General features: G+C 36.9%; 1 protein-coding gene across 3 annotated transcripts in view; it reads left to right on the forward strand.

Annotated features, from left to right (window-relative positions):
• Positions 1-296: 296 nt before the first annotated feature.
• The window catches only part of ELAVL2 (ELAV like RNA binding protein 2), a 107,260-nt gene continuing 88,354 nt past the window's right edge, over positions 297-19,202 (forward strand). For 2 of the 3 annotated variants that reach the window (XM_079330798.1, XM_079330804.1), the window contains exon 1: positions 297-537. In XM_079330798.1, coding sequence (XP_079186924.1) covers positions 535-537 — 3 coding nt within the window. In that variant the 5' untranslated portion in view covers positions 297-534. The remainder of the gene's footprint in view (positions 538-19,202) is intronic. The other variant, XM_079330803.1, reaches the window with a different exon arrangement.

Here is a 19,202-nt window from a genome sequence, read left to right on the forward strand (position 1 = left end):
TTCCAGGGGCAGGGGACGCGGTGCAGGAGGGTGGCACAGGTTCCAGGGGCAGGGGACGCGGTGCAGGACAAGGCACGTGTAGCGGTGGGACTCTGCGTGCGGGAATGAGCGTGTGCTAGGTGCGAGCTCCGGCAGCATCATCTGCGGGGCTGGCCCGCCGCCCCCACATCCCCTCCCCGCCCCTTACTCTGCATGCCAGCCGTCCTTTTCTTCCTTTTTTTTTTTTTTTTTTTTTTTTTTTGAGGCGGTTTTCCACAGCCCGATGGCAGCGCGGGTCCCTCCCCTCTCCACCCACCTCTCCCGCTGGCCCTGCGGGTCCGGAGGGGCGGCGGGGGCAGCGCTTGGTGCGGGCTGTGCTCGCCATCCTTCCGTGCGCTGATTTCCTGGTGAACTCCGCAGCGCAGGCAGCTCCCCCCATCCCCTTCCTGACCCTGGCACAAATGTTCTGAAAACGCAAAAAATACGAGCGCGCGTGTGTGTGTATCTGACTGTGGGGTTTATCTTAAGCCCGTGACAAAGCGCTGTGAGGTGAGAATGGTAAGTGTTTTGGTTCTCTGGTTTGTTTTTTGGTTTGTTTTTTTTTTTTTTTCTTGGTGCAATTTCTTCTGGAATCAGGGGTTATTTTTAAAAAATAATCCCTCCCCCAAACAAAACACCCCCCAAAAGAAAAACATTTAAAAAAAAACCAAAGCCAAGCGAGCGAGCGGTGTCCCCCCGCGGCTGGCCCGGCCCGGCCCGGCCCGGCCCGGTCCCGCCCGGCCGGAGCCGCCTGCCGCCGGCCTTGTGTGGGCGCTGCCCTTGGCGAGCGCTGCGGCGGGACGGGCGCGGCACAGAGCCCAGAGCCCCGCGCCCTGCCCCGCCAGGCGTCATTCTTACTCATTCATTCAATTATTTGATCTGCCAGATCGAGCTGGTTTTCTTAAGGGATGGATGCTTAGAGCTGCCTGAGCCATCTAAAGAAATAGCAAGTTTCCTCGCTTCATGATTGCCGTAGGTAACTTCGCTCACTGCAACATTAGCAGGGGGTGAGAATTGATGTCGCCTGGTAGGCAGTAATAGTTAACTTGTGCCGACCTCATTCTGTGGATATCAGAATAATAGAATATGGGAAGTAGCAGTAAGTATTACTTAACTTCACCATTACTTAAAGCAATACAGGTAATTTTCTGCAGTTTTAAATCTAGTCAGTATTCTGATGACACTTTTAGGCTATTGGCTGTTGTTGAACGGACCAGAATTTACATGTATCCTAAAGTGAAGAGCTCTAAAATTAGTCTAATAGAGCAGAAGAAAGGGAGAAAAAATGAAGTCTGCTCTGGCTGAGAAGACTTCAAACTATAAGCTTCCTAGCTGGAGCTATAGTTAGGGTTGATTTTTTCCTGTGATCATTTATATTTATAAACAAGGTTTGGTTTATTTTATTTTATAGTGTTGTCTATCCAAAGGCAACATTATGTTTGTATGTTTAGGTTGATATTTTCCACAAATACAGTTAGGCGAATGATGTATTGCAGAATTAGTTTGCAGTGTCTTCTGTTCAAAAATATTTTTCTTCCTCTGAAAAAGTCAATAATCTGTAAAATATATGAGTATATTCAGCTAATATTCATTAGAATTAGTAACTTCTGCACAGTTTTATCCTGCACAGGCTGCAGTTAGCTGAACCCTTCTGTGGTGATAAACCATAGCCAGAAATTTGTGTTTCTTTTCTTCCTGTCATAAAGGCTGTTTCTACTCCCACATGTATTAATATTTTCCTTTTATAGCAATGACACAGAATTTAAGTGCTGTAAGTATTTATAATTTTTATGCCTTCACTAATGCCTCACCTTTTATTTTTGTAATTTTAAGCACTAAGCAGGAGAAGAGTGGTGAGCATGGGCAGGAAAGGATGTCAAATTTGTCAGGAAACTCACCTAACTAGAAGGGAACTCACTTTTGTTGCATATATTCTCCACAAATTCCATTAAGTTCATGGGCAGGGAGTAGATAGGTTTAGGGGTGCCCTGGTTACTGTGTTTTTGTATCACATCTCACATAGATGCTCAGTGGCAGCAGCCACTGAAAATCAGAGCAGTGACTCTGAGCAAAATGTACATAGAGACTTCCTGTGTGAAATTACTAGGGGCGGGGTGGGAAGCCCATGTACACACCTTAGAGCAGACAAGTAGGAAATGAGTTTAAATTTTTCTGATATCACACTTCCTAACTTCAAAGTCCAGCCTTGGTGTGAAAAATGAGAGTTAAAATTGAAGGGCAAGAGCAAAAGTACCAGAACTACATCAAATAGGAAAGATTTTCTTGAAAATTTGTGGTAAAGGTGATTTTCTGGAGCTGCCTGGTCACCCTCTTTTCCTTCCTCAGGACTTTCAAAATAATTCTTTGGGATTATTTTCTTCCCAAACCACCTAAAATCTTTGAAAGCCCCTGTTGGTTACTAGATGCCAAGTACCAAAAATGCACAGAAGAAATTGGTATTTATTCTCTTAGGAAAATTATTCTCTTAGGATATTTATTCTCTTAGGATAATTAATCACAGCAATGGTTTCATATTTGAAACACTTAAAAAGGTAGCAAGAACCTCTTCTTTTAGTGTCTTAATATAATCAAAAAAGTAAAAGTAAGATTGGTTCTTTCTGTCAAAATATTTGTATAACTTCATGAAGTCTTGATCTGTAATATTTTGAATGTTTTTTATATAATATATATAATTTATATAATCAAAGCATGAGTTCATATTGAACTACTTGCTAGTTCAGTCACTAAATTTCACTAAGGAGTCTCCTCAGAAGAGGGTTTGAAATTTTGGGAGTCAAAGTTCTAAATGGCACTGCTTTGTCTATTTTTACAGAAGAGATAGAAAGTAATGGAAAAATAAGATTGCAGTTGTTGTGAGGTTGCACTTCAAACAGTGCGGATGTCTATTAGTCAGAGATATCAGAATAATTTAAAATTCATCTTGGCTTCAGTTGTGAAGGTACTGCAACTCCTTACATATTTTAAGCTTAGTGATTTGCGTGCTTAAGTCTACCACATTCTAAGATTTCACATACAGGAAAATAAAAAGTTAAAAAAACAAAACCAAATCACATTGCTTTGTTTAGGAAATATCTGGATCTTTTTAGACAAATATTATTAATTTTCCTTACCTAAATGTTTGGTGACTCATATAAGGAAAACTATTGACCCAAATCCTGAAAATAATTCTATATGCCTGTAAAGTAGAAAAAAAACCCAAAACAAACAAAAAAATCCAAACAACAACAACAACAACCAAACAAACAAAAAAAAAAAAAAACCCAAAAAAAAAAACAAAAAAAAAAAACAACAAAAAAAAAAAGCCCAACAAAACAAAAAACCCAACTTTAGACATGCTCTTAGAGAAATGCATATGTCTTTGATTTTCTTTAAAAGTACTGGAGGTATCACGAATATACTTCCTTCTCTATTTATAACAGGGTATTGGTGGATGCACTTGCACAGATACATGCCTCATACTTAATACAGAGAACTAAACATTTTTAATTTTGCCTAGTCCTTGAAATTAAAGCCTTTATCATCATGGAAGTGCAAAACACATTATAATATATACTTAAGAGCTTTAAGTCACCAAGTCTTTTAAAACTTCAGTGCTTGAAACTTTTGGTTTTCATCTATGAGTGGCAGGAGTGGGCATTGAGACCTGGGGAGTACAGGGTGTTATTTTTACCCAGTATTTACCAGTGAATCAAGGTTTTGGTTCTGAGCTGTATGAAGATTTTAATGCTTGTTAAGTTCACTTCATCTTTCTAGTTATGAAGTGTTCATTAAAGCTGGTTGGGATATTTAATCCAGATGATGTAATTTTTTAAAATATAACTGTCGAAATATAATATTAAAATATTTTAATATCTGAATAAATATATTAAAAAATTAAATGAAAAAAATTACAAGGCGAATATGGGAGGGGAGAGGGGGAGACAAACAAAATAAGTTCTCTGGCTAGTGTCCCACCATCAGTTATGATTTCTTTAAAAGTGAGTGACCACTGGATTTCACGTTTAACTGAATATGCTGTGATGGGATTTTACATCCCATGGCACACTATGTTGTTCAAAACATGCAGCATATGAAACAGATGGCTTGGGAAGACTGTCAAAAAAAAAACCTGCTGGGCCATCTTTGTTATTACGTTAAAGCAAAAGAGAGGATGAGTAAATGTGCTGTGATTTTTGGCTTTAACACAGCGTTCAGGAAGCTCACTTTGTGAAGGCATGGTTCCTCAATCACAGTAACACATAAACAAACAGATACCTATTTGAGGTTAATGGAACAATAAATTTTTTTGAAATTGTGGGGATGAAAGGAAGAATGGAAAATTTCAGTGGGAAAGTGGGCAGGCATTTTTTTTCAAGATGCTTATCACAGGACAGAGCAACATAGAAAAATTAATTTAATCAGGACTTTCACGTGACATTTTAAAATATGTTTGTGTACAATCTAGTCCTGCAGCCTCTAATTTAATTTTTTAAAATAATGATTTCAGAGGTCTCCTTGTGAAAGTAAGTTGTGCCTCCAAGACCTTCTTGGTTATGGTTTCAAAATCTCTAAGCATGTAGAATCTTCTAACCAAGGGTAAGCAATGTATTTTGTACTAGAGGCATGAAAATCACACCCTACTGTGTAAATCTGAGTCTGCAAGACAGTATCTTTTTAGGAGATAGTTAATGTACTGGTAGTATTATAAATAGTAAGTAATCCAAATTCCTCATATTTTTGTCCACAACAAATTTTTATAAGTAGCTGTTTTGTTTCCTTTTTTTTTTTTTAATCCCATTCCTGCAGCTGCATACTGTCTTATTTAACCTTGACTGAGAACAACTAGATCTAGTATTTCAAGTCAAAATTATTAAAGGTAATAAATATTCAGTAGTATTAAAAAAGCAATTCCATCTTGGAGTTCACAGTTTACTGAAATGAAGATTTATTTCCAGAAGCTAATTTTACTAGGTAACTGTTCAAAATGTGGACATTGCTGCAAAAGGAAAATAATTTTCTTACTCATTGCTGAATTACTGTTAACTATAAAAATGACTATCTGAAATGATCACTGAAAGCTTCACACTTAGTGTAATGTTTTGCAATGTATTTTCCTCATTTGTTGTTAGTTTCTTTTAAATATTATCACTGCTCAGTTGTCTGTAAAAGCTGAAATGTTTCACTGTCTGTCTCAGCTATATTTTTATTTCTCAGCTCTGGAAAATCATTACACATGACTTTGCAATACAGTTATATCAGAACTTTGGGAGATAAATACTGCTAAAATGGTGTTACAATGTTTAAGCTTATCTGTTGTTTTGAAAAGGCACCTTTAGCCTGTTTTTACTTACTCTCTTTCTTGGCAATGGGTTTTCATTTCCATGTTTTAGGAAAATCCTATAAATGTTTTTATGTTACTACTTCAAGAAGGGAAAGAAAGGAAAAAACATGTGAAATACTCTTGTACTCATTTTGTTTGTGATTTTGAATAGCTTTCAAATTAGAATGATTTTTCCAGATTTTTATAGGCTTGCCCAATCCAGCTGTATATTTTATATGCTAATTTAAGTTCTATTTTTGTTCCCCTTGGGATTTTGAGTGATTATAATTGTTGCTCTTCAAAAGCCAAACAGATGATGATTGCCGCTTCAGGAATATACCAAAAGAAACCAGCTTTCATTAAACCTGCTCATCCACTTCATAATTATCTCAATTTTTTTCTCACTAAGAAGCAGGAAAATGGCAACGGCAGTTCATTGAAACCAGTTCAGTTATTTAAACATCACTTTACTGAGATAACAGGTGTTAAAGCAGAAGGCTTTTCAAACACTAAGATGTAGCCAGCACTATTACAGGGCTGCCCAATGGGAAGACCAGACCCTTCATGTCAGCTTGAAATACAATGCTAGAGGCCAGAGACAGCAGAAGTTGCTGTGATCTCTGCTATGCCCGGGACAATTTCTGGAGGACAAAACAAAAGATTGACAGCAATTTTGTAAGGTATTTTCTGGTCTGTCTGCTCTGCAAGAAATGAGGAGTAAGCAGAAACATGGAAAAAGGAGGTTGGAGCAGGCACTGACACAGACAGTAAAGATAATAAAGCTTTGGTCCTAGGTTCACTCTTTGTACTGTCACCCCTAGTGACGTTTGGAACAAGCTGGGCTAGACCAGAAGGTTTCTCTAGAATTTGTTTCAGCACTAAAATTTAGTTTAATTCCTGTTTAAGAACATTCATGGAGAAGTTTTGCAATGAAGATCAATGCTGCAGAGAAATTATTCCCCATGAGCTGCAACAAGATGTATCTGTCTGTTCATGAGCACTGGCATAAATAGAGATGAAAAGATTCAGAGGTTTCTCAAGAAAAACGTAGATAGTTCTTTAGTTCACATAATTGGTTAGGAACCACACACATTTGTATTTTTGCAGGTATCTTCTGAGGTTTTCCTTCTCTTACAAATGCAGGTGGAGTTGCTGGCTTTTTTCCTACCCGGCCTCTGAAGTTTGATTCCTGCAGTTAACAGGAAGAAATCTGACCATATGTGTTGCCATTTGTCCTCTGCTGTTTTCTTTATGCAGGCAATCAGTGACAATGTCTCTGTATAAATCACAGTTTACCACTCAAGGGGGCTGATACAGGAACAGTTCCATCATCAGCTTCTTCTTCAAAGACAGACTGCAGCAGCTGTGTTAAAACAGGAGTCTTTCATCAAAGAAAGCAAGAATCTTTCACTGTTCTGGTCTCCCACAGGTCACATTTATGTAAAGGACACAACCAGAGAAAAAAGTAGAAATTCACAAAGGGATTAATTTGAATTTTTATTTCTTAAATTTAAAAACCTCTATCAGAGTGGAGGTTAAACCCAGCCAACTATCATAAAGTCGTTTTTATTGATTGTGGAAGAAAAACTTATGTCAACCCATGCCTTTCTAGTTTATGCAGAATGTTACTGAGTTTTGGCTAAAGCAGTGTAAGCTGAGAGGAAAATTGCATAGTCTACAGACTGGAAGGGGGAAAAAAAAAAAGCCTTTCAAATAGAACAGAGCTGAAACATCCACTGATTGCAGTTTTGTTGGTACAGCATGGGGAGGAGTCATGAAGCCTTGTAAACTCACAATGCTTTGTCAGCATCAGCAGCATAATCCACCTCTCCTTAGGACCAGAAGACAGAGCGTGTACTCCCGGAGCCCAGGCAGCAGGCTGCCATGAACATGGCTTTCCCTTTCAATCCCAACTTGTATTCAGTTCTGGAAGAATCATCCTGGCCCTGTTGCATGCAGACCTGGTCTGGGTTTTATAAACCTGCATATTCAAACACTGGCTGAGCAATAGCAGAGCTGTATTTCCTTTTGAAAAATGCTTTCAAATGAAAACATTATTTAGTGATCTTAAAAGCAGCTAATGTATGAGTTTATCAGAGCTATCACCTACTTCTTATTCATTATCAAGAAAGGATTCATCATGTCACCACTGCCTAAAAATCAGAGCTCAGTCCAGAACAACACACATCAGGAAATCCTGAGCTGTGAATCCTGTCTCCATGTGTTAACTTTTTTGCTTTTCTCTTTATCCTGTCTTGCTTGATATGCATTTATATTAAATCGAACTAGAAGTGTATTTAGGACTTAATCTTCTCATTGCTAGTAATTCAAATTTATATTTGCAAAATGTCTTGTACTTAATGAGGAAAGGAGCAGGAGGTTGCAGACTGTAGATTGTAGAGAATGTAGATTGTTTTTATAAAAGGTTTATTAAATAAAGCACTACATCTAGGTTCTAAATTTATTACCTTTCCTAAGGTAGCTTAATTGCATATCTACTTGCTAAACTGTTCAAGATGTGTGAGTTTGCAGTGTAACAATGTGCATTCTGCCATGTCACTCTTGGATCAAACACCAAATTCTTTGCAGACTGCATTTTCACAGTGGCAAATGGTGCTTTAGAGTCCTCTTTGCAAGCTGGCCACACTAAATACTTCTAGTAACAAAGTTCTCTTTGACTCTGCAGCTGAAGAAGTATTTAGACATCTCCTTTTAATACTTGCTTATGTTTCCTTCTTGTTACATTATCATTCAGAGAAAGGATCTTGAGCCAAATTAATGTGGAAGGTATTGAAAGTTTATGTAAAGTAAGCATTGAAAGAAAACTGTTCAAAAGCAGAATATTTAATAATTAATTGAAAACTACAATTTTGCATGTTTGGATTACCTCAATAGGATGGAAGAAACCACAATTTGTATTTGCTTTTTTTTTAAATTAGTTTTCAGGTTTTTGTTTTGTCAGTGGCAGATATTTGATCTCACCTTTACATTGTCTGCTTTTAGTGTGATTTCCTTGTTTAATTTAGAACCAAAATTTGCAGAACTACAAAACATTCTTACAGAAGCACTAAATACTAATAAATTAGCAGTGATGTTATAAAAAATTGTGAACATAATGCCTCAGTACTTAATGGCTATGAATATAAATTGACTGGGAGTGTTGAGAAGTAAGCTTTATTTTTAAAATATGGTATCTTTATTCTCAGGTCCTTTTAGCAGTGTTCTGTGGATTGAAAACAGAAAATGAAAGTCTACTCTAAATTATAACAATGAAACCGAAGAAAGAAATGAAGATGAAAAGGCAAAAGGCTTAACTAAAATATCTTGGCATAATAGGAATTAAACAATGTAAGACTAGAAGGAATTCTTTCCTGTGTAACCTAAAGGCTGCATAGTAAGAATAAGAGAGATGTTCCATGGAATATAATGTCAGAATAGTGAATGAAAACAACTGTTGCTACTTGAACAATTTTTAAACATCTCTATTACATTTTTCATTAGTGCAATTCACTTATGATTACAAAAGCACTTCCTAAAGCAACAATAATATTTTTTCTCTTATGAAACCGCAGAATTAAGAAGGTGGTACATTTGATGTACACTGCCAGTCCATTTGAGAACATCTCAAAAATTAACTCAGGCAAAATGATATTATGTATAAGATACATGTGTTAAGCAACAGAAGTTCTTTACAGTTAAATAGATGAGAATTGTTCTACATGTTTGACTTCACCTGGAATAAATATTTCCATTTATCTCAGTAAGATTACTGTAACAAGGAGAGCAAACTAAGCGTTGAAGATTCACAGTGTTACAGCTCTACGTCACTACTCCTAAGTCTTGTCCTAATGGAAATTAAAAAAGCCATTTTCCACAACAGTAGCAACACTTAAAGGCAAGGAAGAACACATTCTGTCCACTCATTTGTTGATACAAACATGTTCTGTAACTGTTTTTATGTTTTTAAAGACAAAAAAAAAAAAAATCTGTAATTAACTTTTCTTTCTGTCCAAAAGTGTTTTGACTAATCAAGACAATACTGGGTTATGGCTGAATCAGCACTTTACAATCAGAGGTGGAAGAAGCAACAATTACATAAAGACTAAGCCCAGTATTTTTTAATCTGTAATTTTTAATAACCTTGTTTCTCCTTATGTAAATCTTACCAAGAATGAGGAAAGACACAGAATTATGGAGTGAAGAGAGATGCTAGAGGTGATGTCTCCAAACAGCAGATCCTGTTCTATTATTCTTAATGTGCTGTGGAGATGCAAGAAGAGCATCCCTGTGAAAGCATTAAGTTCCCTGTGGAGTGAAAAGGATCTGTTCTGAATTAATTTGGTGTTTTTCCACCTTCTCTCCCAAGCTTAACTAGGGTTATGGTTCTTTTCTTTCAATTTGCTATGTGTCTCCTTACATGTCCAGAGTCTCTTTCTTCCTTTCTTGTGTATTAAAAAGGCAGTCTTTCCCAAGTCAAATAACTATACCCTAAAATACTTTCTTAACTAATTTTCCTAATTTTAATACCTCAGTAGAGATGAAATCGTGTGACCTCACTCTACTGTCACTTGTTTTCTGCTGACACCTTCCAGGTAGAATGCAGTGCTGCTACAACTTAGCACTCATTTATGGCAAACTAATGGTGTTGTAGAAAGGGCTCTAATGAGGAACTTTTTTATGTAGTGGAAATGGACTGTACTTTAGTAAACCATCTTCACTTGAAATATGCGATGAAATATTGATTTTCTTAAAATATGTACACACCATATGTCTTAACACATACTGTATAGAAGCTATGGTGTCTACACAGGTACAAGCAATAAATAGTTGATTCCTCTGTCTCAGTCTTCCATGAAAAATGCAGTTATTCCAAGCAGAAGAGACTGCAGAATAAGTGACTGTGTCAACATCACAATCTATCTGCGTGGCCCAAGATGCTCATTTGCATAGTTAGAGCATAATAGGCTTTTAGGACCTCAAACACCCAGTCAAAGTAGAAAAAAATACAAAAAATATATTAGCCTATTTGAGCATGCTAAAGAAATACAGGGCATCTGAATACATAAAACTAAGACTTGGAGAACTAATAAGATCCTATTTGAAGGCAAATAAATGCCACATATCTGACTGTTAGAAACGGAGAAGATGGCTGTAAGTTTCACAATTCAGTTACTTTATTCTGGCTCTGAATGCTTATTGATAGTTACAGTGATGTTTTGCAAGGATTAAGGAGGAACTATAGCTAAAAAATATTAAAATAATTGGAGTGTAACTTGATATTTAGCTTTTGTATTAGTGCAGCAGCTCGGAGCACTGATTATGTGGTAGGTAGAATAAATACATTTGGTATAAATCTTGTCAGTTTCAAGATTTGCCGTGCAGGGAAAAAGAGGAAAAAGGTTGTGGATGGAAAGGCTAAATAAGCCTTTTTACAACATTTTTAATATTTGTGGCTTAATTGCATTGGTTACATCCTCTTTCATGCACATTGGAAACGTTGATCTCATATCTTTGGGAAGAACAGTAGGTTTTCATAATCAAAAAGAAGTACCCAGTCATCCTATAAATACTAATTTTGTGTAACCACATAAAGAAAACCAACCAACCAACCACCAACCAACCAAAACAAAAAAACCACAAAAAACCCAGAAAAAAAATGGTTAAGTTTCACGTAGTTAAAGGTGAGTTGGAGGAGGCAGGCAAGTCTTAAGTCTGCAAAGCAAATTTTAGTAGCAAAAGAGAGACTTTACAGCTTCTTCACTCATGGCATAAATATTTTTAGTTTTGTGATAAATATCACATGATTTAAACCAGCTTTTAATCTCTCAATGTATCTCCCATTTCCTGTAAAGGATGAGGGAATAACATAAATATAATAAAAATGTCATGAAGATAATATTTCAAACCAGTTCCCATCGTTAGGAACTGTTTCTAGATCATGAAAATCGAATCCTGGTCCTTAATCACATATGTTTCAGTATTTTGCTATTTGAACATAAAAACCAGATTTTTCATTGTAGTTCCACATTCTGCAGTCTACAGGTGAATCTTTAGTATTTGTTGATCATGTCTGATGTCTAAAGCATAGAATTTTCTTCTTGTTCAGGACCAATTTGATGGGTGTATGTATTTATGTGCCTGATGCAGGCTTTTTGTTGCCCAAAGTTATCAGTAAGTTAATATTTCACCATTTTAAGTACTCAAGTGGGAATTATGAAAGGATGTGTGCCTTTCAGAATGCAGATTGTAGCTGGCTTGAGTCTGGATTCCCATGTCTCATGTGGACCAAATAAAAGCAAATTGAAAATCAACAGCCAGATGCTGAAAGGCATTTTAAAGTTACAAATCTGGAAGATCATAACCAAAACCAAACCAGCAATCACTCCTTTAAAAAAATGCTGGAATGCAAATAGCTTTGCTCATCAGACTTGTATTTCCTTGGTTTCAATGTTTACTGACAGGAGGAGAAGAATGTGCAGAGAGCTTGTCTAGTACTTCACAGCTTTTTTAGCCTATGACATTTATTTCTGTCTTGGCGTGGTTTTGAGTTTTTTTGGGGGTGTTTTTATGTGTTTATTTAATGTTTTGGGTATTTTATGCCAATTTGGTTAAAATCAGATATTCAACTAATTTTAAATGACAAAAAGGGGAAAACACTATCTAGAAATGTAGTAATTTTGGTGGTGGTGAATTATACAAAAATCTTATTCTCTGAGAGAAAATAAACTATATTTAACTTTGAACCTCAGCAACTTGTTTAAGTAATGTGATCCAGTAGTTTACTATTATTAAAGAATACTTTCCAGTTTCTAAACTAATTTCATGTGTTGTGAATTAATCCATGTTCTTTTTTTATAACTTACTCATTAATAATACTTTATAATAATCTGCCAATAGGTTATTTCTGAAAGCATATTTCTGTAGGAGAATAGTTTGTAAGGCTAATGCAGAAGGCAATGAACTATAGCTTTACTGATTGCTGAAGGATGAAAACAGCTGTGCCTGTCCAGTTAAAGGATGTTAAAAAAGTGTGGGTCACCTGGCCACCAGCTGGAGTGCCAGAGTCTGCTGCAGTTTGAGGTGGAAGTGACCTGTGGTTGTGCGAGGGGCAAGATAAGATTTTGTGTGAGGGACAGACAGGGCAAGGTGGGTGGGTAAGGGGTAGGTTTGGGTTTAGCTGATCATGAGGGAAATGCACAGAGAGGAGAGAAGGCATCAGAGCTGTGTGGAGCTGCCTGAGAGAAGGCACGAAAAGTTTTTCATACAGGACTGGTGATGGTGCCAGTCATGTCTGTCTTGACATAATTACTACATTTTCCTGTATTCATTGTCAAAGTCTCTGTTTCTAAACTAATTTTCTCTTAAATTTTATTCAAGTTTTCTAAAATCTTTGCTTTTAAATATTTTTTATAGGCTTTACCCAGTTTTTCTTAAAATGAGGAAAGACTGGATGCAGTGTTCTATTTTCAGCTCATCAATGTCAAATACGAAATATACTTATTTATTTCTTTTTAAATCATGCTCTTGTTTGTACATCTCAGAGTGAAATCTCTCTTCCTTGCAACAATATATTTCCATAACTCCTAGTAGTATCCTACAACCTTATGTTCAGGACTGCTGGTTTTTTATTTGCACATTTGATTATGATTTTGATTACTTTTCCAAGAATCACAGTCACTTGTCACTTACTGAGGTTTATCTTGCTGGTAAGTTTTCCTGTTCTAAAAAGATAATTTTGTGTTCTGCACTTGAACAAATGCTTATTACCATTCTGCTTGCAGAAGTCCGGAGTTTTAATTCAGTCTGTTGCATCTTCTAAAACATGGACAGAAGTACTATCTTGACCCTAAAAGTTATACTCCAGTAAGTCCTTATTTTATAGAGCCCTTCATTTGGTACTATCTCTAAGTACTGTCTTCTAAAACATGGACAGAAATACTATCTTGACCCTAAAAGTTATACTCCAGTAAGTCCTTACTTTATAGAGCCCTTCATTTGGTACTATCTCTAAGTACTGTCTAGATATAATTTTATATGCCCTTTTTACAGTAATTTAACTAACACTGTGCTTCTTTTTTATCCCATGAGAATGCAATGCAAGATGACAACAAACACTTTAAAATCAATCTATTCTACTACTCTGCCTTATGTGGCATGCTGATTGTAGAAGGAAATAGGATTTGCCCAAAATTTTGTTACTCAAAAATCTATATCTCTTAGTGCCTTAATTTGGGGTGCTTCTTTTGAACTAAGGAGCAGAAATACGACTCTCCTTTTCCTGAATCTCTGATAAAATAATAATAATTTAAAAAATTAGCATCTTTATACAAGTTCTGCAGGGCATATATTTATTACCTAAAAACCAAGTACACAGAAGAACTTTCAGGAGAGTAGATGTACCTGACATCTTCAGAATAATTTGCTGTAATTTTGTTATATATTTTGTTCCACTAAGTTGTAAGACAGTGCAGTACCTTCCTATTAGTTCAAATAACTTTTTAGGTATTTACAGCTACATGATCATTTATGATTTAGATTTGCTGATGACTTATCTTGAGCAGAATCAAAGTAATACAGAGCTATGCATAGTACTTCTTATGCAAAAACTCAGCTGCATAGACAGAAGAAACAAAACCTCCAGCATTTAAATACAAGAAAACTAGGCCAGCATCAGTGAAAGACCATTGTATCCATCACAAATGAGTCATTCTGACATAAAGAAGACTAAAAAGTTATTTAGATACTTTCAAGTTTCATAGTTAAAAGAAGGATCTTGATGATGCAAGTAAGGGAAGACCTTTTTGAAGGTGAGATTTGGTTTTCATATCTAGTAATTGCAAGAAATAACTGGCTAATTCTACATATTTTGACTATTAAGCCACTTTATAAAAACATTGTAACATGCAACATATAAATGTAAAGGAAAAGTATGAAGAACTGTGTAAAGTTATGTGGCAAGCATGGAGCGCACATAAAAAAGAAGTAACTGCCTATAGCATATTGCTATAAGAAAAAAATTTTTAATATCTCTTCTCAAGCGCGTGTAGACAGTTGTTCACTCACCGTGTTTGAGCAGTCATAGCAGGTGTGTGTTGTAAAAAGATGAACTTTATTTGTAGAAGGAAGGAGATGAACTAGTTTCATACACTTTCAGAAATCCTGTCCTCATATGTTAGTGCAGAACACAAAGTGTACTTTGCTGAATCATTATTGTCAGCTGGAGTAATTTTATCTTGAATGAAACAAAAAATTGAAGTCGATACTTAAAATTATTTGGAATATATTTAAATACTTTCTTTACAAGGTTGAAAAAATTCTGTCTTACTTATGTGGTCCGATTATCTGAAAATGATGTAATTGCACATTATACAAACACTTTGGAATTTACAAGGACTTTTTTAGTAAAATAATGGTAGCAACAGCTACTATATTGCTTCACTGTGCTGTCAGCAGGAAAAATGCTGGCATACTAAAAAAGCTATTTTGAGTAATACGTGCTTTCCACCTCAACAAATGAAAACAGACACAGGCTCTTGAAAAAAAAGTAAAATCCATCTTTTAAGTCAATATTCCTGTAGCTTTAATACCATGAGAGGATATGCTCATTACAATTACTTTATAACCATACATCTTTCTCTTGGAGAAACTTACTGTTATGGTTGAAGTTTAATCTAACTGAATTGACAGTATTTGGGATGATTCACTGGAGAACTTAAAAATAACTTGTTATTTTGGGATAAAAAGCAGCATTAAAAATATTGATTGCATTCTTGCTTTTCATTGTCTCTTTTACACAAGGTTATTTCTCCTCACATTTACACAGTGTTTTGCCGGCAAGGATATCAATCACTTCAGGTTCTGTTTGCGTATTCCCCACAAATTAGAAGGCACAAGGGCAAATTGCTACAGTTGAGTTCTCTGGCTTGTGAATTTTATCAAAACGACCTGCCTTCTTGTTAACTCTGAAATGCATCTCAGAAACCAAGTATTTTTCTGATTCAGGGTCAGCCTCTTGGCAGTAATTTGTGTGTGCTGAAACTGCAAGTGGATCTAAGTTGCTGAACAGGTTTGACATTATCCACATGTGCCTTATGCTTTCTCAGATCACACTCTGATTTTGCTCTCTGCCACATCATTAGAAAAGCCCCCAAATCTCAGGGACAAGCAAAAAAGTGTAACTAACATAAAGCGAGTGTGCCAAAGATGCTTCCCTTCTCCCCTGATTCTGCCTTTCCTCTTGGCTCTGAGAAAGCTTACTGTCTTAATATATTAAATAAATTACTCATCTTCTGGGTCCTTGTGGCTTCTTTATTGCTAGCTCCTGCTATCAGATATAGTGACAGTCTAAGGCCAAATATATGTGGTTAGATTATCAAAGGATATAAGTGGTCTCGCCTCTCTGCCCTCCATTTAACAAGTCTGAGTGGTAAATCTTCAGGTTTCTGTTCAGGTTTCTCTTGGCTTAAGTGCCTTGTCTTTCATTAAGAAATGGTTAATCTTGTCTTAATTTATTATTCAAATAAGATGGAAAGGTAGCCATAGTGGCCAAAATTAGGTAACTTAATTGCATACAAGCCTATAAAGTTACTCTGGCCCTTCAAGAACCAATCTCAAGGAATTAAGTGCATGTAGCAAACTCCTGTTTAGAAATAATGCTCTGTGATCTTAGGTTATATGCTCCGATTATATTCTTTTTAATTGTATTTTCTACAAAGCTTTTTAGAAAAATAGAGATCAAAGGTAATCCATACTCTGTCTGGAGTATTTCTGCTGGAAAAAGGTGCAGCTATAATATTTTAATCTGATGACGTTAATCAAACTAAAAACACAGCTGGAAACAGAATTTTTTTTCTCCTATAGAATATAGTAGTTTGTGTACCGTGGCTCATTTTTTTTCAAGTGAATAATTCCAAAGGTCATTACAGATTCTTTTTGCAGCAGTAATTAATTTTTGCTTAGCTTACAAACACATGCTTGTATTGTCTGCTACAGAACTGATCTTTTGTGCTTTCATGTGAGCTTGACTGTTGTGTATTAAAAATCACAGTGCAGTTCCTTCTCCTGCCGAGGAAATGGGGAATTGGAAATAAGCTGCTGCAGTTTCAAAGTGGAAGTGTTTTGTCCTTTGTAAAGAACTTGACAGCCAAATGAATGGTTTGTTCTAGGACTCAGAGATGTGTCACAACAGCAAAACAAACAAGGAATCCCCACCCCAGTTTGGTACTGTTGGGACAGCAGCTTGGGATCGACATTTTTTAAGGCATTTTTATTAAAGCAGCATGAAGTAAGAGTACTTCTCTTTGCCAAAAAGATCCTAACGACAGTTTACTTCACTGGATTATCAGCAACATGCTTGGCTGCTGTGCCACCTGAATTTCAATTTCTTAATTTACAGCACAGATAAAACAGAATAGAGCTCGATCTCTGCTGCTCTCTACACTGGGCAGGTCTTATCAAGCATGAAGTTTGGCGCATTGCAAAGCTATTCAAGTCATTATCTGTTGAGGACCTCTTGAGCCATCTCTATCTCTGCAGTGTGCTGATAAGGCAGCTGTTTCTGTAGCTGCAGTGTCTCTTTGGGCCTCGGTCTTCTTTCCATGCAAACTACAGCTTTGTCACTGTGCCCTGATGCTGTCACTTTCTCTGTTGTGCAGTAATTTGATCCAAGCACAAAAAAGGTTGATGGCAGCAACTGACTGGCAAGTGACACAATCTTATTTTACAATTAGATGTGCATTTCACACCACTGGAAATACAAATCCTCAATAAAAGAAACTACCTCAGCTGTGGTGCAGCAGCAATCTACCTTTTCCTGGTCACAGTAGGAAACAAGTAAATACATAACAGTTTAGGTAAAAAGACAACTTCTTTCAGGTATTTTTTCCAGATGAAGATTCCACAGTTGTCTGTAGAAAATCTGAGGAGTTGTGGTTACCTTTTGTAGAGATACCTTTTTAGTCTCAACTGGGGGGAAAAAAAGGTGAAACGCCCTCCTTTCCTTTCCCCGCTTAAATGTTAACCTCTCTTTGACAATAGTTTTTAGTAACATTCAAGTAATTTCTGTGTAATAGAATAGAAAATGATACAGTAGTCTCAGTTGCAAAAAAACTACTGTAGATTTTTACAATGTCTGTATCTTACGTTCGGAGAAGAAGTAGGTAAAACAATCCCGCACCCAGACTGAAGGCCATGCAAGTATGTGTTGTCTCAGGAAGCGTGTGTCTCAACACTAGGTGTGAAACCCTCATGCCTGTCACCGTTTGTTTGTGAAAATAATGGGAGCAAACCTGTTACCCCTAGGAAAAGAGCCTGAGAGTCCCGGGGTTCAGTAACACCCAAGCACAACGCACCCATGCATACGACAGCATCCCAACACCACGGGCCGTTTGTCGGCGGTGCTGGAGAGGCAGTGCCAAGCCCACTCGGTACCGGGTGGGGTGTGGAGGTGTTTCCCGGGGCTGGGAGGCGCCGCTCCGGTTCCGGAGCCGGCCCGGGCGCTGTCCGTGGTGCTGAGCCGCTCCGCGCCCGCCCCTCCCGTGGGCAGCAGGCGCGCCTCCTCCATTGCTCGTTTGCTTGTTTCTTCACTTTCACTAACAGAAGAGGAAAAAAACCAACAAAATAAATCCCCTCGGCGCTAGCTGGTAAACCTTTTTCTTCCAGCGCAATTTGCTGCTTTTACTGCCATTCCCTGACCACGCATTCCTGCCCAGAAGATCCAACAGGGTTCCGCACGCCTGAACAACAGCCAGTGCCTTTCCTCCCAGCCACAGTCTTCCACGTCCAAAGTCTGTTTAATAACCCGTACACGTTTTAGCTAAAGGCTGTGTCCAGACAGCCAGCTACCACTAATCATAAAGACTTCTTTTCTGACATACTACCTAAGCAAAGGGGAACTTCACAGGAAAGCATGTTATTCCTGCAGAACTGAAAATTTAGCTTTCTTTCTTCTGCCATAGCTGGAATCAAGGGCCTCTGAATACACATCAGAGATGAGAAAGGCCGATGACAGGGCAATTTGCTAAAACAGCTATTTTTCTGCCTAATTTCATTTTAGCACTGTGTATTGACAAACATGACAGATGTCAGTACATTATTGGTAGAGATATTAAGCCTCGAAAGAAAATTCATAAAGTTGGGATTTTTTTCTCTAAAAGCTGGTCACTAATTATAGCTGAAAGATTGTTCCTTTTGGGATGGGAGTGTTGTAGGGAGAAGACAGAATCAGGAGTCCTGAATATTAGACCTGACAGCGAAGCTGCTGAGAGCAGAGTCCTTTCATTTCCTGAAAGTTCAGAAAGACACTATTCTGATTCCCAACAGCAAAGATTTTGCATTTTGGAATCTACTTTAAACAGAGTTTCTTTAGTTCTAAAAACGGATGTGTATTCACACCATTTTAAAATTTGTTTTGCAGAGGGTGGGGGAAGGAGGGAAGTGCCTGACATGTTTGACATGAATGCATCAGACTGCTTAAGAAATCGTCTAAATATATTTTTATTGTCTACCTTTCTCTCTTTTATACATTGATGATGTTCTCCTTAGAAACACCTTTTTTTTTTTTTTTTTTTTTTTTTTTTTTGGCTTAAATACGTGAGGCAAGAAAGTAATAAGCAACTGAACCTAGCAATTCTGAAGACAAACATTGTGCACAGTTTTTATAGATGTTTTCTACTTGGTAGAACAAACAATACTTTTAATAATATTTCAAAGGTGTATAAATATATTACTTGTTGATAAATGCTCCTATAAAATATAAAACTTGAACAGATTAATTTTGGTATCATTAGGAGGCTTTCGGTAGTATTTTTGCTGTATCAAAAGATTAAATTTACTATAATTGAACAAGTTTGAGCCTCAGACATAA

Source organism: Erithacus rubecula, assembly GCF_903797595.1.
Source record: "Erithacus rubecula genome assembly, contig: SUPER_Z_unloc_1, whole genome shotgun sequence".
Lineage (NCBI taxonomy): Eukaryota > Metazoa > Chordata > Aves > Passeriformes > Muscicapidae > Erithacus > Erithacus rubecula.